We start from the raw sequence: 25,358 nt of genomic DNA, 5'->3' as shown, positions 1-25,358 counted from the left end.
AGTAAAGAACATTTTCCACTCATTGGGGAAAAGCTGCTTCTCCTGGCAGTTGAACAGTTAAGTGAACTGATGCAGAATGTTCCAGAAGAATGAGGTAGAAAAGGATTTAATCATTTTTATTTTGTCTCTTGATATATATTTGAAAGGTTTTGTTAGCAGAGAGCATTAGGCTCAAAGGTACAACATAAAAGAGGAAATCACAGCAGAAGGAGTCTCTGTGTATAGGTGTTTGGTTCATTTAAAGTAAGTTTATGGATGCTTATTATCATGCATGCTTATTCCAGTAGCACAAATCTGAAAAACAAGACATACTTACCTTTTTCCTAGAATCTCTCTACTTGAGATTTGAAGTTGGCACTTCAAATCCACTTTTTCTCTTCTCGGCTGAAATACCCGTTAGCCAAATATATTCTTTAGTGGTTACTCAGCACTCTGCTAGCACAAAACTTTTCAAGGGTATTTTTGCCTGTGGAAGATCATTTTTCAAAATAACAAGAGCACCACTGCTTTATTTTAGGTGCATCCTAAGTAAGTAGGAACATAAAAGTGAAAGTCCCACTGCAGACTCTGCTGACAGAGATTGATAAACTCTTGGAAGAAAAGCATGAAAAACAAATATGAGACATACAGACTGTCATCTCCTCACAGCAGTGCACCAGGCTCCAAAGCACTTGTTCCTTGCAAAGGAAGAGTATAGCAATTTCAGAAATAAGAGCTTGCTCTGCAAACAAAGAAAACTAGAGTAAAAAAAGGGGAAAATCATGCAAAGCTCTTAGCTAGTACTCAGTCTTATAAAACCGGCAAGAGAAACAGTTCTGCTGGGACTTCTCTCACCACCTTTCAGGGCTTGGCTTTGCTGCGGGAAGTGAGATCAAGTCCATGAAGCTTGGAAACAGAATTAAGCAGCTTGTGAAACTCCACAAAATCCAACAACAGAAAGAAAGGGCATCTCAGGAGCAAACATCTACTTTTTTCTTTTTTTTTTTTTTTTTCATAAATAACATCTTTTCCACAAATGGATCTTATAGCATGCTTCAATCAAGTTTTATTCATTGTACATTATCTCTCTGATGGCCTAGATCGCTAGCTGCAATACACCAGCATCACCCTTTTGATTTATGCAAACTGAATATTGTATGTATGTGAACATTTTCACTCCAGCTGCTGCATGGCCATTTCTGAAGTGGAAAATTGTAGAGTGTTCAGCCATCTCCTGGAACTACTCAGATCAGTAACTGAAAAAAAGTGTCATAACAAAATAAGTCCATAAAGAGAATTCAGGGAATAAACAAGTTGATCCACATCATTGTGTGCATGAACAATCTAGACATCAATCCACATGCTTGATTTTGCACAGTACAAATTAGCTGCTAAGGAAAGGAGACCAAGATGAAGTTATGAGGCGACAGTTCTGACCAGGTTAGCAAATGATGTGGAAAACAATCATCTTTGATTGCTAAGAAAGGCAGGGAACGCACTGATTACAAAATAACATTCATTCCCTAAGATTAGAAAACACCAATTCATCTGCTCCCATCACTATGCCTGCAGTACTGTTTTATTTAAGAGCAGTAATGGGATTATGAAGCAAATCCTCCCATCATCCATGCTAATTCATATTGGTTTGGATCACCTAGCAATTTCCATGCACGCATACTATATTACATCAGAAGAAACTAAATTGTAATTTCTTCTCCAGCCGTATACAAAATATGTTTCAATTCAAAAGGGACACATATGCAGTTGAACAAGTGTCTGGTCCTGTGGACTATCTGAGAAAGTGTCTAGAAATATTCATCAAGTAGGAGGACAAAGTCTTTTACAGCAGTATCTGACATTAAGCCCAAAATTAAGCTGTTAAATAGTACAACATCTACAAGACCATTTTTCATGGCCATCCTCTTAAACTAATATGAATTAGGCCTCCTTGCAATCATTTTATCTGCTATCTGTAACAGCTGATTAGATTCTTGGAAGTTTACTCAGCAAATATTTAATGTTATTGGTCATCATCAAATAGATCAAACAGATTAACCTTGCACATCAGGTCAGCAACATGCTTGGAAAGCTTACCATCAGCTCCGATCCTTAATGCCTCAGACCCTTAACAACTTCTCCATACATCACAAGCCCAGGCTCAGGGAGTGATGGGAGCATATTGCCAGCACTCTCAACCATACAACTGAGAGAAGGAAAGTATAGTAATGGAGAGAGGTGGAGGGTGCTAGTGTTCTAATAAATGAAATTAAGGGTGAAGCAGACTGTGGGAGAATCACAGAAGTTATTTAAGTGCATCAGAACTATTATTGCTGAGATTTATAACAAACATCTTTTGTAGGTAAGCCTCAATAAGAAACCAGAATAGGTGAGTTAGAGGTATGGGGAAGCAGGTGGAGAAGTAATCTTCGGAGCAGACTGAAAAGGCTGCAGTTATGTGTGTTTGGGGATATGTTCTGATCCTTTTATTTTACCAGCAGCTACTACTTAGAGCATGAATTTCTAAATTGATAGAAGTAGCTGGTCAGAGTTTTTCTGCTTCTGGGTCTCATATCATGTAACATTACCTCTGCAGGCTCTCCTGTATTTTTCATACAGCACTGTGTTTGATCATTCAGTATTTAAAGTCCTCCACCCTGCCCCCCTATTTAAAGTATTAACTGATCATGGGTAAAGTAATAGGAATTTTTCCATTACAAACGCGAGATTTATTTAATAAAACAAAGTAAGAAAACCTAAGCACTTTCCAGTGCCTCTCCCACATCATGCCACTTGCTTTTGATCTTTATTTTCCTTCCGCAGATTGCCATACATCGATAGGTCCCCAAAAATGGCTTAGCTCAAAATGAGTCATGAAAATTGAGCCTTCTGGAACAAGAAAAATATATAGATCATCTCTGTTATAAATAAAAGAGCAGTTTTGAGAACAACCAGACAGAAATAACTGATACACGTGTAGATGCAAGCAGCACATGCATTCTTAGTTTTTGGAAGAAAACCAATGCATACTCAAAAGTTCCTCTGCATTGACATTAAATCCTATCAGCCTGCACAACTTGGTGTCTTGAGTCTAGCTTGGATCAAAACTGCTCTACGTGCTTCCACGTGCTGTGGAAAGCAACAGTGATCAGTTACTAGAAAGATGATCCTAAACCACTAGTTCCACATAAAAATGCAAGAAAACTCTCAGACTGTCAGAAGTGTAAACTGTGCAATCATTTCTCCCCATACTACTGAGCTCCAGCACAACAAACAGCAAGGAACCAAAACAAAAGCCCCTTACTAGTGCTAAGAGAACTTGGAGCTGCTTCCCAGGCCAATACAGATGACTGCACACAGAAGGGGAAAACTGTGAACCAAGGAAGACTCACCAAGTTGATTTTACACTTTTGATAAGACTAAATATGCTAATATCTTGGGGTTTGTTTTTTTCCTTCTTCATTTGCATGTTTGACTTAAACTCTCTTGACAAGCCTAGAAAAGGCAGTGATTAATACCCATAGCCTTATCTAATAGATTAGTTGTTACCAGAATCAAAGTCCTTGAGTCAGATGATTTGGCAACCTGTATGAGTAATCACAAATTTATTTATACACACAAGATCAGTGTTTTGATTTGGTGGTTGTTTTTTTTTTAAAATTGCTCTTAATTTCTCAGTAAGACACCTTATTATAATTGCTATCATATTTAAATACCAATCCCTTCCAATTGAATAAAAGCCTTTAATTATCTTTAAGTACAAGTTTTATTTTCATCCAGTATAATATATTAAAGCTCAATCAAGAGTCCAGAATGAGACCATGAGAACAACAGTGAAGTAAAAGAACCATCTAATAAAAAATTAAATAAAAAAAACTAGGCAAGATTTTCAGGAGTTCCCATTACCACTTGTGTCAGGGCTGTCCTAAACAGTGCTGCGTCAATTTGTTTTAGTATTAGTGCTGGGGGTTTTCGCCCCTCCTAAAACCAGCTAAACCATTCATGCCTACTCTCACTGTTGATGAGGCAGGCAGGCAGGTAGATTTAATAGCACACCATCTGTCTGTCTGAACTAGTTGTGGTGGTAATGCTGCTAAAGCACAGCATGAGCTATTTGCACAGACATCAGTGCAGCAAAGAGTAAATAAAAGCTTATGAAGCTAAACTGTAAACAAAGCTGATTTTCAATTAAATTGTATTCCTAATGAAGCGTGTGCTATTTCAACTGCAATGACACTTTCCCCGTATCTACAGCCTTCTTCATTTTCCAGTGTCACAGATTCAAGACTGCTTTGAAGTACACCTCCATCTTCTGAAAACAAAACTCACTTTTAAACCTGGAGACAGATCGGGGAAAGAAGAGTGACGTGCGTGTAACAAGGAAGATCAACTTGTCTAGGCATAACCAAGACCCCTTTGAATTCCTTGCTCTAAGATGAGGGTTTGGATTTTTCAGCTTGTTTGTCTTGACAAATACTTTTAAAGTGGCAGGGGTAGAAGAAGAAATAAATGAGAGGAAACCATGGTAAGTCAAATGGTCCTTCAAGTAGACAGAGCATTATTAATCTTCAGCAGTTTTCGTAAAGAACATTAAGCCTGAAGTAAACAGCCCCAGCATGTGACTCCTAAAGAGAGATGATGAACTTACAGATGTTAATTTGCTTTTTTCCAGCAAGTCAGGAACTTCCCTGTTTTCAATGTCTCCATTCTTGACTAAACACAACCTAAATAAACCCGTATCTTTAGATTATTTGGAAAAACACGTTTGTGCTCTTTGCACCATCCAATGTAAGCTTCTTGAGGAAATCTAAGGCAGAGAACAAGAAGGAAGAGGATAACAGGGGCACTTCTAAATTTGAAGACATTCATATTTTGGTCAGAGAAGAAAATGATGCTCAATGCGGTTTCTGAGAAGTGCCGAAGGGCTACAAGCAATGCTGCAAGGCTGAACATCACGCTTACGACTACACTCCATGTACTGATTTTGGTGCCATCCCAAAGGATTATCCACAATCACACAGATTGGGGGAGACTAAAAGGAATTAACGGATTTTGTATGTTTTTGTACTCATCCCTCATTCAATTCAGTTAATGTGAAACGTTATCTGATTGCTGACCTCCAACTAACTGTCTACAGCTATAGGTCACTTCCAGTCTGCATTTTAGTTATTTGCAAAGGTATATAAACTTTAGGTGTTTTTCGCTGGTAATAAAAAGGTCTAAACCTGCTTTGTTTGGAGAGTCTTCTCAAACAGGCAGACTCAGTTGTCTTATGAGACATTAAGTTACTGTAATACAGTTTACACAAAATAAACTTCAGGCCAAAATTATGTAGTATTCCAAATTACGCTAGTCCAAATCTAACAGCACTTTGAAGACTATAAACTTCATCACAAGCACCTTTCCCACATCTATAGCATTACTTTGTCTTGAGTTACAAGACAGGGTATCTTCCCCCCATCCCCCACTCCCCTTTCACAAGCCTTTCACTGACAACCTAAAAGGAAAATTAAAAAAAGTCACTCATCTGTAAATACTGTTTCTCAAATCGGCTTGTAGGATTCCAGACTAAACTTCTTAATTAAAAATGTGTGTATATAGATCCTTCTAGAGTGACGCAAGTTGGGAGGGCTTGTAAAGCAATAGTGAGCTAAAGCATCAACTTCCCTTCTTCTCTGTTTGCATCCTGCCTGGGCATCTGCCCCCGAGAGAGGCAAGCTCATGGTCGGAAGGCTGCAGGAACAGCCGCCACCTGGGCCAGCTCCTCACAACAGCTTACAGATGCTCCCTCCTACCTTCCTTTTTCCTTTCCTCAAAACAGGCATCCATCTCCTCTTGAGTCACCCTGCTTTCTTTTTCCAGCTCAGTCCTCTGAAGACTGAGATCTCTCCTTTCCACCTTTTCCTCCTACTCCTGTATCTTTCTGACCAGAGACTTAGTGTGAGCCACCCATGTCTCTGACGGCTCTTCTGCCTTCTTCTCACTGTCTTCTACCTCTCCTCTCTGATGGACTTTGATTTCTATAAATTCTAGCAGTTTCCATGAGAGGCACTGCTGCCCAGCAAGCCCAGTGGGGAGGTTCCCCCCTTCACCACCTTGGCAAACCTGCCAAGAGTCATTAGCCAGGTTGGAGACTACCAGTTTGCTCAGCTGCATCTGGCCACAGTGTCCCATGCTGCCATGGAAACGATGGACAGAACCAGGACTCGGGCATATTTTATTTAGTAGGCTGCTGGCGTTCTGCACCTTCTCTGCCCATGAGGCTGGTTGCTCATGCAGCCTCGTTGGCTTCAGGGCTGTCCAAGGGGAGCATCAATTATACTCCTTCACCCTCCCTTCCTAAAGGCAGGCACCAAACGGCAGAACAGCTTTCAATATTCACATATGCACACACAGGGCACACCAAGCAACTACTGTTTGCTACTGGTAATGCTGAATGAGTGATCGGATCAAATGTTAACGGGTAAACAAGAGATTTCTTTTTCCCCAGCGTACCAGCTTCAGAGCCCACAACTGCACCCACCCTGATCCGAAGCAGAAAGCAGCATGCTGGAGTCTAACGGGAGGGAGAACTGCTAAAATGCTCGTGACAGGTTGCTGCTGAGTCACACGAGAAGCTTGTGTAAAGTTTCCATCAGAGCCTGTGACTGTACATTGACTTTCTTCTTTTTTCCACGGTAGCTCTAAGTTGAGATTTGATTACCACACTGAATCTATGTTCTCCTGACAAAAGACGTTGACAGTGTAAAAATTAAATATTTACAACAGTTTTCCAAAAATAGCAACATTCAGCTTTGACACCTTCTGTCACTTTTTATTTCCCTGGTGTCTGATGGAAGTGCCTTACATTTCAGGATTGTGCCAAATTTTGATGAATGTTGGGAGGAAAAGCTTTAAGTTTTGAATACTGAGCATGAAATATGAGAATTCACCCTCCATTTCTTCCAACAAATTTGTGTGTATAGTGGAGTAAGGAGGAGGAAAATCCAGAAATGCTTTACTAATTTAACACTGTTTTTTGGTACAAAGTCCACCGATACAGGCTGACATTGCTTAATTCAGGAGCCAGCTCTGCAGGCAAGCTCTTCCCCAAAATAGTTTAAAGGAGAGGAAAAAAAGTACTAGAAGAGTCTTACCCTTTTCCTTAACTTTCTCTTAAGTAACTGCATGGCCTTAATAGCATAAGTTTGTTACCCTTTCCTTAACCTCTGCCATCCTACATTGCCAGCTTTCCCACTGCAACTTACCAAAAACGAAATTCAAAGCTTAGACACAGACACATGACAAACACCAGCTGCACCTGCTGTGCAGCCAAATAAAAGCCGTTAGCAAATAGTTATTGTTGTCAAATTTAGCGCAACACATATATGAGGATCAAGACATACATCTGCCTTGGGTAACCAACTTTATCATCTGCAACAGTTGACTCTTTGGCCACTCAGAAATGTTCCGCAACAGAAGCGCATTGGCAGCAAGTAATCTGTTTAGCAGCTAGGGAAAATCATCATTTCTGTTAGCCTGAACTTACTTAAGTGGGCAAACACAGCTGCACACCCATCTGTAGAAGCAGGGCTTCTCTTCAGATCAAGCAGGTTACTCTCCTGAATCTTTCTTTCTCACTACAGTCAGATAATATGGAGATTTTACCTGCAACCTTTAATGGGATAAGGTTATTTAAAACCCACTCCTTTTATGTAAAGTTAAATGTGATAAACCAGAAGGCCATTCAAGGTGAAAAGAGTTAAACCTGCACTCTATTCCAACATCAAACAGGAAGACAAAGATCAAAACAAAGAAAACTTCTTCAGGTTTACCACAGTTTCTTCTGTAATTATTGGTTTTTTTAAAAAAAATAAAAATAAAAATCAACAGGTCTCTTACTGCCATCTTCAGCTATCCTTACAAAGGTTGTGTGTCATTCAGTGAACAACGCAGCCTATTATTACCCCAAAAGCTGCAATACTCAAGTGACAGCTTTTGTCCAGAAGCGAAGCACTAGGCAATTGTGAGACTTCCAGGGAAAATAAAGGAACTTCTAAGGTCTGGTGGGGCTTTTGTTGCTTGTGTTTGCTTTGGGGTTTTATCCCTCCCCTTCCTCTTTTTGCTTGGTTTTTTTTGTTGTTTGGTGGTTTGGGATTTTTTTAACAATGTTACTGCTGCTACATGTTTTCTTCCTCTATTGAGGGAAGATTGTTTTCACTACTAGATATTGTCACCCACCTGCACTTGTTGCTAGTTCTCTCCCAAATAAATGAGAATGTTCACAGTTTCACCCTGTCAGGCAATTCAGACAAATCAATACTAGAGGTTCAATTCTCAGTGTACAGTTCTGCCTACTCACAATATTGCTTATGAATGCGTGCGTACATACATAGGTGCACATAGCCATGGCAATCCACAGCTCGTCAAATTGATAGGCACTTCTACTTTTTTAATGCTTTCATAGATGCTTTCCATTTTTCCCTGCACAAGCTTGCACCATCTATTGTCTTCTGTTAAACAAAACCAACTCCGATCCCCTGAAGCAGTGTCAAGAAAATATCTTTAGACATTTCTAGTCAGTTTTCCTTCTGATTACAACAGTTGTTAGTCTTGCACTAAGATCACTCTGTCTCCCTCCAGACTCAGAAGTGGCACACAGCGGATGCCTTCCCGTGTTAACTGACTCTTCTTTGGGGAGGAGGCAACAAAACAAAAAGGGCTCCGGTGGCTGCAAGACCTCCTTGATTTTCAGAGCTGAACAATGCATTCTGTTAAAACCTCCAAAGATAATCCCGTTGAGATGAAATTTAAGTAAGCATTCATTTTCCTGTTTATTAAAAAGCTTAAGGAAAAGCTAGAGTATCTGCAGCAGTGGCCTTGGCCATTTCAGTCTATGTAAACGCACCTTTATCTTCCAGACTTGCAGGTTGCTTATATTGAGCAAGCAGCTGAGAAAGCTTGTGCTTTTATTATTATTTTTTTAACAGGGCTTTCCTTTATCCTTGAGGGAGGAGGAAAACAGTATAACTATCAAAGTGACAGACTAGGAAGAGGATAATAAAAGGGAACGAGATCCTATCGACATTCGGTCATGAAGAAACAGAATTATTTGCTTGCTGCATTATCCTTCCACAGAAATACAGTATCAACACCTTGTAGATATTTCCAAGAACTATACCAAACAAGTAAGCTCATACAAAAGCTTTATTTTGAAAATCTAGATTAATTTCTTATCTTGGTAACTTGAATGACTCACCACTATATTTATATTGTTATAATGCAGAGAACATCCAACAATTTTAAACCAGTTTGGGATGAGAATAACTTCCATACAGAAGACTCTTTATATGTCTATCACTTGGCTTGTAGAGGCTCATTTAGAACATCAAGCAATGGATTGAGAAGAAAAGAAAAATGATCACTTAGAAAAGAAATATATATTAAGATGCCTGTAGGTATTTTATTATGGCAATTTTTCAGAAGTGAGAAGTATAGTGCAGCATAATGGGGAGGGGAATAAATAATCTAGCACAGGGAAAAAAGGCACCAAGGCAAGTCCAAATTCCAAAGAAAGAGATAAGTAAAAAGCCACAGTAAAGTCCATTCATTGTTCCTTTAACTGCAATACTCAGAAAAGTGCAGGGGCCAGGGGGAATCATATAATATAATTGCATGGCTCCTGCTACAGTTTACTTCTCTGAAAGTAGAGCTGAGAAATACTTGAATCCTGAGAGCAAAGCAAGAAATTTCAGTATAAAATTGTATGATAAAAGAAGAGAAAGCTAGCCACAGTTCAAGATAAATATATTTTTTGATAACATTTCCACATCCTATCAGATTGTAGTATTGTAATGTAGAAAAGCACTGGCAATCCATTTCAAGACTAATTTCCTTGTGAGACGGCCATTAAAGACATATTAATATTTGCTTTTCCCTCAACACTGCCTGCTTCCCTTTAAGTTTTAAAGATTGCATAAACATCTCTGATTTCAATACAATTAAAAAAAAAAAAAAAAAAAAAGACACACTTATAACCTTCTGTCCCCTAATCCTAGTGTGTATCCCAGCTCACCCACTTTTTGGAGATCTTGTTGAACATGACATGTCCCTGTTAATACCTGCTGGACTCAATATGGCAAGCAAAAAATTACAGCTGAACGTGCAGAAATATGTATGGAATATATCTACTGCACAGACACCTGATACCCAGATTCAAGGGGATGCAACTACAGAACTGGAAGACCACACTAATTAAAATGAAAAGGCAAAGACAGAGAGAGATCACATTGGCAAAAGGGGGAGAAAAATTAACTTGGCCTGAACAACAATTGGAATGCTGGAGTAGTTACTAACGGGAAGGATGGCTTCTGCCTGCAGCAGACTGTGCACAGCATGTGTGCTGCACCATTAGCTACAGTGCTGAATCCTGCATACAGATAAAACAAATGGGAAATCACTCAAAAACAAGGCAAACAATGCAGGGATGGTGCTGGCAAACAGGAGACAACTTGAGCATTCAGCAGAGAAAGAGGTTAAAGTCATTTAAGTGATGAAAAAGGAGTCTTGTTTTTCAAAACGGCACCTTTTGAATGCAGTGCAAGGAGAAGGTGCAATAAACTTGACAGAAAAGTCTCCGTGCTCAACCACTAGTTTTTCTTTAAGGTGAAACACATGAAAATATTCAGTTTAAAATGTCTTAGATTCAGCAGGGGAGTGAAGTTTCTCCTTAAAGAGAAGCTCGAAGAAACTATTTTTTCCAAGATAGTCTACATCTCAAGACAAGCAAAAATGTAGTTAAGGAGTCGAGTTCCACCTGAACTAGTAGAAAGGCTTTAATACTGAGTGATTGCAAGAGAAAGTTGTTTGGACTTTGACAAAAACATTTTGCCAAAACAGTAACGCTACAACATCCATGTTCACTGCACACAAAAGAGTAGCTATTCAGCAACACATAGAAAGACTGAACCTTACAACATTCAGAGAACGTGACTTTGAATGCAGTTTGGAAAATGCTGCTTACATCACATTCCCAAATCTCACCTAGGGAAGAGACATGAAAAAAATAACCTGGGAATTGAGAAGGGGAAAACTTTAAAACAAGAAGAACTATTCTTTCACAGTTTTGCCTATAAGTCATTTCAGAAAAATAAAACTACCACAAGCTACAAGTTAGGGATGTTGTGGCCCAGGATGCAGAAACATTCAACCAAAATAACAGAACAGAGCTAGCAACAGCATCCAAATATTCTCTCTTGCAGCCCACTGTCCTAATTCCTTGCATTTCGTTTGGGTTTCCACAACCCTTATAAAAAAGTAAGTGAACTTAACATTGCTTTACTGCAAGACCAGCAATTACTCCACTGTTTGTACGTCTCAAAATTTCTGGGTAAGCACAAAGGCATCAATGGTATTTAAGGATCTGAGCCTCCAGGCATGTTGCCAACTACTGAGTAGACACAGTTACTATCAAAAACTTCAAAAGTAGTTACCCTGGACTTGCAACTTGGTGGAAGTAGCCATCTTACTGCACCAGTTACAGATAGTTCTCAAATGGTATTGCATGTGTTAGATACAAATTAACCTGCAAGGTTTATTTTTGTATTTCTACATGTCCACATTCTTACCCTGCAAACTATTTAGCTTACATCTAGTAACATGTATACTTACATTTTAAGTGCAGATGTGCAAGATTACTATGTTTAAACACCTGGCAGCAGTTGAAGTTCTTTCTCTTCTTGCCTCCCCAGTCTGCCCCAGTTTATTCAACAAGTTCTGCAAATACCTGTATAGATTTACAGTACAAATTTGGGTTCATTTCTGATGGATGTACAGAACTAGGTGTAACCAAAGAGATAGCTGAAGAAATACATGAACAGTAAGAATAGGAAGGAAGTTGTTGAAGCCTCTGCAAGAATAGCTCTGTGGCCTGTACTGTCCATCGGGTGCAGCGTTAGGAGGCTAAAGCATTGAAATGCTCACATATGTTGTATCAAGTACCATCAAATTAATGAAGGACTTCCCAGCATCCCAGTACATGGCACAGGAAAGAATCTGGGCCATTAACTCATAGCCAGTGACAAGGTGGGTGTTGCAGCTCTGAAGCTTTTACATTATAGAACTCATCATACAACCACCATTGAATTAGAATAGAGACTGTGATCCTAAAGTTAAAAAAACCAAACAACAAAACAACAAAGAAAGAAAACTAGAGAGGAGGTAGCACAAGTAAAAGGGCTCAAAGGCAATTGAGAATGTTTTATTTTGCCCTGGCATTAATAAACCTCTAAGGCTATTGTCAGGCAAATCCATGATTCACTGAACTATGCTATTAGCAGTTTATTGCTTTCTAAAATTGAAGATCTTTTTCTAAAGCAGATCAAGATAAAGAGAAATCAAGTATAACAGACTGAAGCTTTGAAAGAAATACGCCATAAAGTCAGCTAGGAAATGGAACAGCAAAAAAGTGTCTGTGTGTGCCGGAGGGGGGGGTGTGGGGGGTGTGGGGAGGGCGAGCCATATTTCTAACTGCTATTCAAGATACCTGTGAAGAAAATGGTAGTGCTGGAAGGAAATCAACTTGCTCACACGAGATACTCACAAATTGTTTCTGAAGCTGGTAACTCATTCTCCTGTCTAAAATACATCATGAGCTTTGTAGTTCAGCAAAGGATAAATAATCTGAATGACTACAGGGCACAAAGCACTTACAACTACATTCTCTGACAGACAGGTCTCCATGCAGGGAAAAGTACCTGATGGGAACCACTGAACAACAAGACATTTGGGAGAAAGCTCTGATTTCCAGGGCAAGAAGATGATATTTATCATCACAAGGTCTTGTTAAAACAAAGGACCTAGGATACTACCTGTGCAGAAAGTATGAACTGACTAAAGCCAACACAGAGTGCTGCCAGACCTCATGGAGAAATATGCACTCCTCTGAATGCATGAGCAAAACTAGGCAAAAAAACTGCCTCAAGAAAAATCACTTGGTGGATCAGAAAGCAAAACCCCTAAAAAACCCATCATCATCTTTGAACCAAAAGTCTATATTTCCTTAAAAATTACAGCTTTAGAGAATAAATAATATATTTCAAGCATCTTTCACATAAACATCACTTTCTGCCTCACACTCCTCTGCCAGGGCTACATATTTCTAACAATGACTTTTCTACTAAGAGTTTCCAACCTGTAATACATTTGGGGTTTTTTTAAAAGGCAATACAAACGTAGTACATACATTAAGCTCGGATAACAGGCTACAGAAAAAAAAAAAAAAGTGCAGGGTAAGTGGGAGGAATGTGGATCAATTCTTTCACACCAGCTTTGTCCCCACAAAGGCTGCTGAGCTAACAACTCTGCAGACAGACTCCACTCCCGTGTCACATTTCTGTGGCCCCACAGAACATGGGGATGACTCCGATCTGACTCAGTTCCCTGCATACCAAGACTGAGCACTTCCTCATACACAGTTCTGCTCCTTCACCATGCTCCTTTCAACTGTCACCTCATCACGAGTCCCCACTAGCTCTCAGTGAAGTGTTAGGGGAGTGAACAGTGTGGGACTGGCTCAAAGGGAGAATTAAGGGGTAAATCAAAACCTAGGGCAGGAACAGCCAAGCTGCAGGAACAGCAATCCTTAACAGTATGTGAACTGCCGTTACCTCTGGCCTTTGTATCCGTGGGAGCTAGAGGGGGATAGCCCTTTATGCTGTAGGGCTATTCTAAAAGTGCTATAGCAGGTGCAGAATTAGGTACAATGCACTGCAGACTAAAAGACATCAGCCATGCTGAATTCTGTGCAGCATCCTCTGCAACAAATCCAGTCTCCAGCATTACGTACCACATCAGCTAGAGTAGCGTGCAAAAGCTGCAATAAGTTGACCTGAAGATCACCACTGTTAAGGGTCATTAATAGAAACAAAACAAAACCAAAAAAAGCCTTTCTTAACAGAAAGCCACATATACTCTCACAGGAAGAAAAAAAAATGAACTACAGAGAAGTACAGAGAAAGTAGTCTTGATCTGAAAGCAGTGTCAGCTGTTTTCCAGAGATACATCTAGCAACTACAGTAGTTACACTTGATCAGTGTGCTGTGTCACAGGCACTAAGAATTCATATTTTCCCCACTGTTTCAACATACCAAAACTGAGTGAACTAGGGAGTTTACCCCAGTTCTTTTTAAACCAGTTGTTTTAATTTAAACCAGTTCTTATCCAATAGTTTCCTGAGCCCTATACTTTCATCCCATATCACACACAGACATTTGGAAGATCCTTTCAGAAGACAATCACACACCCACCACACACTGGGGGATAATTCCCTCCAGCTGTGTAGCTGAGCAGACAGGGCACATTAGCCCTTTTCAGACCACTAATTCATCAGCTCCCACAAGTTTCTCTTTTTTTGAGATTCAAAGCATATTCATAGTAGCAAGCCTCAAACAGCATCGATTTTGCTTTAAAAACCAAATACACATCCGTCTTCCTGCACCTTTGCCAGTAAAAGTTAATTCGTGGGTGCCCTTGGAGGCAAGCAGCAGGCAGCAGAGTACGGCCATGAGTCAGCCGCTCAGGGAGCTCCTTTCCAAAACTCAGAAGAGATTTGTTATTTAAAGGGTTTACAACACTAGCATTTGCCCCAACACAGAGTCCAGGGACATATTTGAGGCCTCAAGGTATTTCCCCAAATGCCAGTGGCAAGATCCTTGTGAACAGAGCAACCACTTGCTTCCAGCCAAAAGAAAAAAAGGTATTTTGGGTGAGGACATTTATGAACTAACAGTGGATTAGTCATACCATCTCTCTGAGAGACACTGCACAATGTCAAGCAATGTGTTAATAAAGGAGAGAAACACGTTGGAGAAGAGAAGGGGGAGAGAAAGCTATGATATACCGTACCTCTCCCCCTGAACTTCAATTTTGGTTTGACCGCACATTTCAAGAAATCACTGTGCAGTACAAAGAACTCCCCAGTACTAGGAAGCTTCATATAAGAGTGAAGCCTTGCATTTTCCACACACAGCACCAGGCCCTCAGGCAGTAGTTGTTATAGCAACTAATCTTGAAGATCTTACTACTGTCCTGCACTCCAGGGGAGATGTCACCCCTGCACAAAAAGGATTTAGGGAGAACATTTCATGTTCTTCTAGCACACACCTACATAAGACAAAGCTTAGTGTGTGACGCACACAGTTCTTTTCTGTTGATTTCCTTTTATTTAATCTTACAATGGTGTTTCAGGTAGTCTCTTAACCTATCAGTTCTTTAAACTAGATAACAAATTACAAGATATACTTACTAGACATACAAAGTTAGCAACAGCAAGAAAATTCACATTGATTTTACAAAGGTTAGATGGAAAATCCCCATTCCTTTCTTCAATCCTTGTCAGTGCCTCTTCCCATCTTGAAGCCCCAGGCAGCGTTCCTCAGTAAGACCCTATTCCACAGCCTTCCCAGCACTACTGAAGAGCCTGCTGGTGACACACTGTAGACATGTAAACTTCAGAACAGTTCAAGCAGTCCTTCATCCTCAGCCAGGGAGGCAAAAGCACCGTCCACTGAGAGCACACTCACACCTCCACGCAGAAGGTGTCACTCTCCCCAGTGGTCCTCGGCAGCTGATGGTGGGTCACGGCCAGGGGAGATGTCTTGTGGAGCCAGGCAAGGCAGGTGGCGGGCCAGCAGCACAGCCTGAGCCGTGCTGCAAAGAACACGGAGAGGCTGCAGCAGGCTGAAGGCAGAGATCTGGTAGCAGTTACAGTCCCCCAGGGTGTTTACTTGGCCAAAACAATACAACTTCTCTTGAAATGCTACCAAGGTCTGCATCACACTTGATCGACAGTTTATTGAAGCATTAAGACAGTGTTAGGCTCCACATAAGCAATTTTGTAGGAGGGCAACAAATATGTGTAGGAGGTAGGAATTTGCTGTCTCTTCCACAGGTCCTCCAGCATCACTGTCAGATTTTTCATTTGTAGGTTTTGTTTCTTTTTTTAATTAATTTTTGTTTTGGAGTTTTTTTGTTGTCTATTGTTTTAATTGTTTCTCGGTTGTTTTTTGGTTTTTTTGGTAAACAGGGGGAAGGAAGCCTGCCAGTAAACTGGCAGTAAAGAGCCATGGATCCGGCTCATCCAGCATTTGAGGCTCAGGAAAACACAACTGCCTTCCTTAATTCATAACACTTAAACACTTCCTTAATTCATATCAGAGATTCAGGGAGTTTTCACATAAAATGCAAGTCTGTTGCACATAACTACTGCTGTTCTATCCAAACCTCTCATTAGGGGCATCACGACAGTTGAAAAGCAACCCATTTTTCCAATGCTTCAAATATAGCAATAAAAAGTTTCTTGTCCATACACATCCCTGGTGTTTCTAGACCTTGAAATGTTTGCCATATCACCCGTAGCAAATGACATGCCAACACAACTCCACCCAGGCTGCACTGAGGCACATTCACCACATACAACAAATTCTCAGATTGGGTTTAATCTTCGTTTGCATCAGACCTGTAATCCAGTTACACAACCCTTGGATAGCCATAGCTGTCTACTGGCATAGTAGAGGTCTGCATAAGTAGACACTTTCAAGTTGTGCTCGCAGAACTGGGCATGGCATTGCTCAAGACACAGGTTTGGGCTGCGTGTGCACGTGTGTGTGTGAAGACCATCTCCCAACAGCTGAATTGTGTTCTCCCTCAGTATTGTGCCTCCCATGCCACCTCCACGAGCACCACCTCTTGTTGAATTTGCTGACACATCCCCATCACAGAACTATGCTTCAATTGCTCCTGTTTCTGCCAAATCAAATCTATTTAGACTGAAGTATTCCATGCCAGAAGACTGCCTCGGGCTCAATTCTTTTGCAAACTTTCAAGCTTGACTGGTTCAGCTATTTCTGAGAATAAGGTGAGAAGAAAAATATGTATGTTGCTTAGCTCAGAAACAAATCCTTCCCCCACTTCCCTCAAATGCAACACTGTTTTGCAATCCAGTTACCAATACAGAGGGCAGAAAATACATACCAGTCTTCTTGCATGGGGAAAGAACAGAATATAATCCTTTAAGTGTAAAGATTAGCTCCCAGTGTAATTTTGAAAGTAATCAAGCAATTTAAGTTTAAGAGTGCTTTATATTCAAACTTTTTACTCCTTTTTATACAGGGAATAAAACTTTTTGGTTGCAACATGCAAAAGCTGTATAGTGTTTTATACATGAAAGGCCAGTTAGCTGTGTATATTATATGTGTTGTAAGATACAACTGTAGCCATTATTAAACTCGGAATTTTATTGCTGGCCTTTTAAAAGCCTTGGCCTTGACCTGAAGGGAAGCTCCCTCTTTTTTTTGTGAGCAGTCCACTTCATTCCATGTTGACATGTTACCAAGAAGTGAACACAGTGCTTCAGCTACAGGAAACACATCTGCAAAAGCATGTGAGACTTGCATGCTTTAGAAAGCTTCCCCTGCAATTTTTCAAAACAGACTACCAACAAAACACACAGCTACCACTCACTGCAGTAACAAGATGGGATTGAAAAGCTCAAAGAGCCCTAATTCCTGCCACCATCATGCAGGCAGGTCCAAGACTTTGCCTTCTGAACCTTCAGTAGGTAAGCCTTTTCAAATGACCAAGGATGACAGGCCTAGACTGCTCCTGCCTGCAACTTTTCTTTTTAAGTCCAGCCAGAAATAACATCCAGTTGTTTCCTCTTTCATCCCCTCAGAAAACTGCTGCTTCAGGAGTTACTCTGACAGTGGTTTCTCTGTGTGCGATCGCTCGCTCAAAGGGGCATGCCTGGCCATCACCTGGTCTAGACTTCAGGGGTCTAAATTATTAGAATTAATTACATTTTTTCTAGAGTACAATTTTCAGCAAGGTTCCTTGCAAAGACATCCACAGACTTGCAGTTAACACCACATCTTCAAAAGATTACAGTTAGTTTTAACACCAGTTTACAGCTGGAAGACAATACAGCATTGGGGTCAACTCTAGGCACAAGCAAAGCAGGTGCTCACCTGGGGAACAGGCTGATGTATGCGGCAAAAGTCTTCCCCCTGCCCAATCCCACCTACACCACAGCCCCAGAGAGGCAGGGGGATGTTGTTGCAAAATGCAGGGTAGAGGTGGCAGGGCAGCAGCTGGCCCCACGCCATGCACAAGCAACAGAGCCCTCTCCAGCCGGCCCCATCCCGCCCCATCCCTCCAGTAGCTGCAGCAGTCACACAAGGCTGGCTTTCCAGAGCTCTGCCCCTGACCTGGTGTCCCAGCTCCAACCTGTTCTCCTCCCCTTGCCACACAGGGAAGATGCCTGGCTTGACTAGCCCCAGGTCTTCATACTTAGAGTCTCCTGTCACCCTCATACCCTGCCAGCAGCTTTGCTGGTCCCAGACCACAGCAGCTCTGGGCAGCTTAGCAGTCAGTCTGAGGCAGCGCAAGGGGACAATAAATGGGAAGACTCCTTTTCTGCACCTGGCTTCAACAGCATTCCTACAACTGCCAAGCTGAAGTAATTTTGCTTTCCTCTTAGTCTTCAAAATAGGAAAATGAAGATTCATTAGCATTTACTTATGAGACAAAGCAGTATCAGTGGTCACGATGGGCCAGCATCACCCACAAAATCAGAGCCCTCATGAGCCAAACTCCTCAGCCTTTACAGACTGAGCCAGGGAAGCTGGCTCCAGCTGACAGTTGAGCCAACCTGTACCTTCTCTGCACTAGATACAGAAAAAACCCCTCCATATATATGCACACACACACACCATTAGTGGGTTATTTAGAAAACAGCACACAAGAAAACCCCCACATACTCATTCAAAGCAGGTCCACAAATTAATTCTCATTCCTTCTGCACTCTCCAATATATTTGGAGAGGACTATCCCTGTCTTTTTCTAACAATGTCCCAGTCGTGACAGAAGTAGACTGTTTGTCAGATCAGGCGTGTTTCAGTATCTTAACACACAGGCCCACTGCAACAGTCGCGTGGTAAAACAGAAGTCAGTTAAACACTGCTAGAGTTCCCCATGCTCCCGAGGGCTGACCCTGTACTCACCAACATCATCACCAAGGACAGGAACTGTGACAGTGAATATTACAGGAGGTATGTGCACATTGGAGGAAAGGACTTGAAAACCCTTCCATTCAAAAGGGTTCCACCCCAAGTGGACAGGCAGCATCAAGATATGGCAGCCCCTTAACTCAACAAGCTGCCTAGGTCCCTCAGAAGACAACAGACTACACGCATGCACAGGACAAAGAAAGCTACTCTTATAGACATGTGTATAAAATATTGCTTTATATAAAATATGAAAACACACCAGAAACATTAAGAAGATCACAAAATACCTGGCCCATATGTATGACTCACGTATGTGTGAATGTACAGGGAGACATCTAAGAGGTCTGCACTGTCAGACTCCTTTGATGCTATGTATCTTTTCATTCTGCTCTCCTTTGTATCCTTTGACTCACTCACACATTCCCGAAGGACAGAAACATCTACTGGTGGCAATGAGAAAAAGGCAGAGACATTTATCACAAGCTGTAACAGAGCAATATTCTGCCAATACTGCAGTTGTTACCAAATCATTTTTCACAACACTGAAGAAAATTAAAAATCCTTCCTTTTAGTGCTACCAAGAATATACACATTTCAAGAAATCATACAATCAGCATTTACAGCACCAGATCCCTATAAAACAGCGTATTGGCTGAAGCCTTAATTTGTTTTGCTTAACTACTTTTCTCCTATCAGCAGAAATTAAATCTTGTTCTTAAACAGTGAAACTCTAAGTTACTCATTTTTAATAAAAACCTATTTTCCTCTGCCAGAATGCCATTCAAAATGTTTTTTAACTAGTTTTTCTTTCCTGCTGACTCAGTTACTAAATTATAGTTTACTACAAGCAGGAATTTTCATATCCATTCCTTAAACAGCTTCCAACACTAAATTTTCTATGCATATTGATTTTGTAAAGCATCCTACTTCAATGTTATTGCACTGTAGGAGGAAACCTCTCTCTGCCTTTGCATGATTGTTTCAGACAAAGCTTTCAGAAGAAATCCTGCTGCACAGATAAATTTACATGAAAGGACACTAGCACATGTTAAGCAACTGTCCTTTCTTTCAAAGTTCAGTAGTCAACAAGATTGTTAAATGTACTGTTACCAACTAATTTTTGCTGGTCCTGAAATAAAGTTCTTTTAGGAACTTCTTGTCTAAGAGCTGCTGGTGCCTACACAAATAGCAAGCTGCGTTAACATCTGATAAGATGTTCCACTGCTGCTTCAGTACATAATATTGAAGAGTAAGCTCTGAAGAAGATGTTCACTGCAATAATCAAGTTCAATGTAGTTCTTCAGCAGATACTTTTTCCCAGAAAATACAGGACCATCCCCAAGTCTGATATACTTACTTTTTTAAGGGACTTCTCGATTTGGGGCATTCTTTCATATGCAAAGTTACAAGCATGTTCTTTTAGTGACTTAATTGCACCAACATCTGAACAACATTTGGGTAGGCTAGCCATCAAGTAGACAATTGTAAAGTTATATTCACAAAAGAAAGGTGGGAGCTATGGGTCCTTTTCAAAACTTGCTTCAAAAAGCTATGGCTGTGACAGTGGCCATGTAAGTAAAGGAAGAAATTATTAGATTAATTCCATATCTGACTATTACAGCAAAATAACCCAGAAAATATCCATTAATTCTTCCCAACCACCACTCAAAGACATTCACCTAATTCATCTTACAATTACTGGAGATTACATTTTTCTTTTTTAACCACAACACTGCCTGCTCGCATGCAACAGCCATTAAGAAGGAAGGGAAAAAAATTTGCAGCACTAACTGGTATAATCAGGGAATCTGGGATCACATAGGCTACTGTAACAAAGCACAAGGCCAGTCTGAGTGAAGTTTCCCTCCTAATACATTCATGCACTCACTTGAGTCCAAGGTGTGCACACGTAGCAGAGGGCAGGATCTAGCCACTTGTGTGGTGCCTCCCCTTCCCAGCATTTAGAAAAAGGCCTCTAAAAAGGGAACTAGCATATAACTCTTAGAAGGACTACAGATGTTTTTACCAGTTTGTTTCACACATTACCACAAATAAAAGCATAGTTTGCTGAAAATACTCCTCCACCTCCAGAGAAATAACATGAACTGTCAACACAGGCAAATACACAATCCCATTTGATATCTCTGTTGTGTGGCACCACACAGACACCTCTTTTTGAGACAGCAAGTTGCTATGGGACTCAAGACTATGAATGACCTACTGCTATTTGCATGCTAAATTATGCTCACCACCTTCCTGGTTGCAGCCACCTTCGCTTCGTCACTTCAAACCAGTAGCTTAAATACATTTTCAGCAATTACATTAAAACCAAATCTAGCACAATTCATCTTCTCTCACACTTTAACCCACATTAATCAATTGGGTGCTTTCAGTCCTATATGCAAGAGTATAACAGAAAATCCACAGTTGTTATTATATCCCAGTGGAAATATGACCATCTGATCAGATATTGCAGACAGTAGGGAGTATATACTTTAGCAAAAGGGGAAAATTATTTTCGGTCAACATAAGAAACCCCAAAAGGGCAGTTCAACAGCATAAGTATGTCAACATTTAAATGCTGGAAACTTACTCCAGAGTAAGAGGTACAACCAACCATCTGCATCTGTGAAGGTGCCAAAAATTAGGGAACTGTGTGCCAGATTCTAACTTGCACTGAAACACAAGCGTCTTCTCTTGCACCCCTTTAAAATTGTTTTAGTAAGAATACAACCAAGTCAAATATTTTATTTTGAGGCAGCATATTACAGATATCAGTATGAAATCCCATACATGTGAAGTTATACTGCATTGTGAAAATGTGAAACTCCAACTGACAACTGAGAGCACCCTGCACTAGAATTGAGATGCTCTCCAGAATAAACAGATTGTGCTTCTGATCAACCACTAATAAACTGTGTGTATGAGTAGCCAAGATGAGAAAGAGGGGGAGGGGGAAAAAGCATATATTTTTTCATAACCTAGGGGATAAATGTTTATATGTTGCCAAAACGGGATTCATAGATAATGCAGACAAAGGATGCTATTTCAGATAGCTAATTACCACAGCACTCAATGTCTAGCTAGGTATAGTTCTTGACAGAAAAATATGATCTAGGGGCAGTTTTAAACTAAAAACCTGTGTTTGAAACTACTTGTTCTAATTGAAAATATCTGTTTGCTATTAGAGGTTACTGTATCTCTGAGTTACAAGGGTGTATTTGAAAACAGACTACAAATATACAGCCTACATGTAAATATACGCACATCATTTTTGAATATCAACTCCTTTTTTAAATGAGCACCAGTCAAGGAACAGCATTCTTTCTCATACTGCAAAAAACTTAGAAAACACTAAAATTGCTTGACAGATTCAGAGTCAAGGAGCAAGGTTAAGAGGCAGAATAACACAACAGAGTGACAGAACCTGTAAACTGCAGCTGTAATCAAACTAACCCATGTAGCATGCTGCTGTAGTATGCTTTGGATGGTTTTCATCATGTCCCAAACCACAAGCCAAGGATAACATTACATCAGGAGAACAGTTTGAGGCATCTCTGTGCAAAGAAATCACAAGGCTGACTGCACGAAAACAATGCAATTGTCAAACTTTGTCATCAACCTAATTAAAGCAAGCAAAGCAGCAAACAAAAAAAAAAAGGCATTTTACCTTTTTAAGGAAAAATTTCTGTAATTTCTTGTGAGGCAGCTTTATCATCTTTTTCTCAGCATTCAGGATATGGGTCAGACGCTGCAAGTACTTGAGCCATTCTGCAGGGGTTTGACACCTTTCGTCTTCTCTATTAACTCGCTGCAGCCAGCTTAGCTCAATGCGTCACCAGACGCCAGCCCAGCCCAGCAACAGATTAAAAGGCAAGAGCTAGGCTGGATCTCATCTTTGAGTCAAACAAGGAAGCTATCTATATACAGACACTACAGCTCCAGCCAAAGCTTATAGCTGTGTTCTCAGCATGAAGAAGAAGAGAACAAGTATGAGGTCTGCATCTCTCCCTAGAAAACCTGCAAAGTTAAAAAAGGTGCTTATCCAGAAGCAAGAATTTACAGGAGAATGGAAGACATACCAAGGTGCTCAGTATCTTGCCGATCCTTTCAAACCCTGTGCTACAGAAGAGACTCATTCAACATTCAGGACTCTGAAACCTGCCCGGCATTGCCTGCTGAGCGCTGTTTGCCACCCTGCACCTGTTAATTGTGCACATTGTATGTGACTCAGTCACACACAGGAAACAGCTTGTCATTTATGTTTTCTTTAAATCACTTGGAGACTTATTTCCATTGAATGGTTTTTAGAAAGATCTCTATGAAGAAAGAGATTACACACAAAGATGCTATATACAGATACACATAGAGGTATTTATAGAGTGTACCAATGCTGAGTTTGATTCAATGCCATAGGAACCAGAGATCACGGGCATCGCTGCCTTCCCTTTGGGAATTTGCAAGCAAAGTCCAGCTCCAGGTTTGGAAGGACAAAGGCTCAGCAGCACACCAGTGATGCTGCACCTCCTGGGCCTGGTGTCCTAAGCCAGCAAGGTGCCGTAGGACAACCTGTTCTGAAACACAGTGTGTTCTCCCACTTATGCCAAAGGGATAATCCCTGTTTAAGAATGGAACACATACTGAAGCAGCTAGTTTAATCAGTTTAAAAATCACTTCATCAAACTACCTCCCTGACCAGTACTGTAGCGCTTGAAGAACCAGCAGGTGCGAGGATACACAGAAATGTATTATGAGGGGAGTGTCTTCAAAACAGTGTCAGTCACTCCCAAATCTCCACCTCTTGTTTTTATACTAGAAATATCGTTTCACACAAGCTGCAGCTGAAAAATCCCACACCCTCAAATCTGTAATAGTCCTTCTCCACCTTTTCTGCCACATGCATCATCCCCTCACTGTAAAGATCCATGTTTGTTCCTCTGCCCTCTTGCTGCTTAATTCTTCAGACACAACTACCACACTCTTAAGTTTCACTGCAAAGTTCCACTCCTATAGACACACACATACTCAACCTCCAGCAAGTAGCAAGGTCTAGGGCAAACGAAGGAAACCAAAAGTTTGAAGTTAAGTGCACACTTCGCTGCAGAGGTTGTATGTAAGGATGGGCCAAACATAACAGGCAAACCACAGCTGCAGCAAAATGCAGAACCAAACTCTGAGAACAGATGCCACTACACACCAATGGGAAACTCCATTCCTATCAAAAAGGCACATTGACGATGCCACAGAACCAAAGCGCAAGCTGTGTCAAAGCACAAAAAAAAAAAAAAAAAAAAAAAAAAAAAAAGAGACCTAGGACAGCCACTGAAATAAATCAACAGCTGAAGGTAAGCGGTAGACCTGGTGAAAGTATTCAGAAAATATTCTGGCCATCAGATGTTCACCCTAATGGTGAAGAATTGCATTGCCATTTCAAGAAATGGTTCCAAAACTGGCAAATGGGGAAGCCAAGTACTGAGACAGGCAATTTCTTTGGGGAGTTATACACTTGAGGCCTTTGGGTGTAATTTTGATAAAAGACAAGAAAGAACATTTCTTATAAAAGTCTCATCATGTACCACGTAAGGTGGAGAAGAATCCAAACTACTTGTAAAAATAGGATGGTGAAGACACCATAAAAGCCACCTGTACAAATGCAGCAGGAATATAAATTGCAACCCTACCGTCCTTCTCAATAGTTTCTGCTATAAAAGGGCAGGCTTGGTTTGGAAACTTGGAGCCCTTCAAACTATACAGTTAAAAACCCTGACATTTTGGGGTATGCATTACCAAGAAGCATGTTACTTCTCATTTCAGTCTCACAACTCTTACTCCAGTTCACCAGGATTTGCATCATTTCTCAGTATCTCAACTTCCACCTAGAAGCTTAAAGTCAAACAGTATTGATTTAGAATTTCAGTTCTTCATACTGTAATTATTTGGCTGCATTTCTGTTTCTGCACTCACCTCTATAAAGGATGCAAGGTTTTCCTCTATATACACAAATAAAAATACTTTAAAGAGAGTCTTAAAAATTTCAGAAGACTTCCTTCAAGATAATGTGTCATCATTCCAGCCTCTAAGTTCACCTAGTTCTTTAGAGTGTAGCTCAAGTTAAATAATTAGATTTAATCTGGAAGTACCATAAAGACATTCTTTCATACCCTCTAACACATCACCAGTTTTTGGAAATAGATGCATTACAGAAAAGGTCAAGGTAGACTTTCAGCTATAAATCTAAATTTCTGAGTTTGGTTGTTGGGTTTTTTTCTTGTTTTTAAATCAAGGGGAAAAAAACACATTGAGGACTAAAGAAACCTTAACATTATTGTTAGGTATTTA

The 25,358-nt window shown here is 40.5% G+C and overlaps 1 protein-coding gene across 2 annotated transcripts in view; it reads right to left on the bottom strand.

The window, feature by feature from the left end:
* The window catches only part of RPS6KA2 (ribosomal protein S6 kinase A2), a 321,408-nt gene that overhangs the window by 262,049 nt on the left and 34,001 nt on the right, over positions 1-25,358 (bottom strand). Inside the window, exon 1 of one of the 2 annotated variants that reach the window (XM_027810973.2) lies at positions 22,690-22,834. The exons of the other annotated variant lie outside the window; for it this stretch is intronic. Within the exon in view, the coding sequence (XP_027666774.1) occupies positions 22,690-22,737 (48 nt within the window). The 5' untranslated portion in view covers positions 22,738-22,834. Of the gene's footprint in view, positions 1-22,689; positions 22,835-25,358 lie in introns of those variants that run through there. 2 annotated transcript variants of the gene reach the window in all.

This window comes from Falco cherrug, chromosome 6 (assembly GCF_023634085.1).
Source record: "Falco cherrug isolate bFalChe1 chromosome 6, bFalChe1.pri, whole genome shotgun sequence".
Taxonomy (NCBI): Eukaryota; Metazoa; Chordata; class Aves; order Falconiformes; family Falconidae; genus Falco; species Falco cherrug.
The sequence above is the reverse complement of the archived record's forward strand: the minus strand, read 5'-3'. Positions and strand labels throughout refer to the sequence as shown.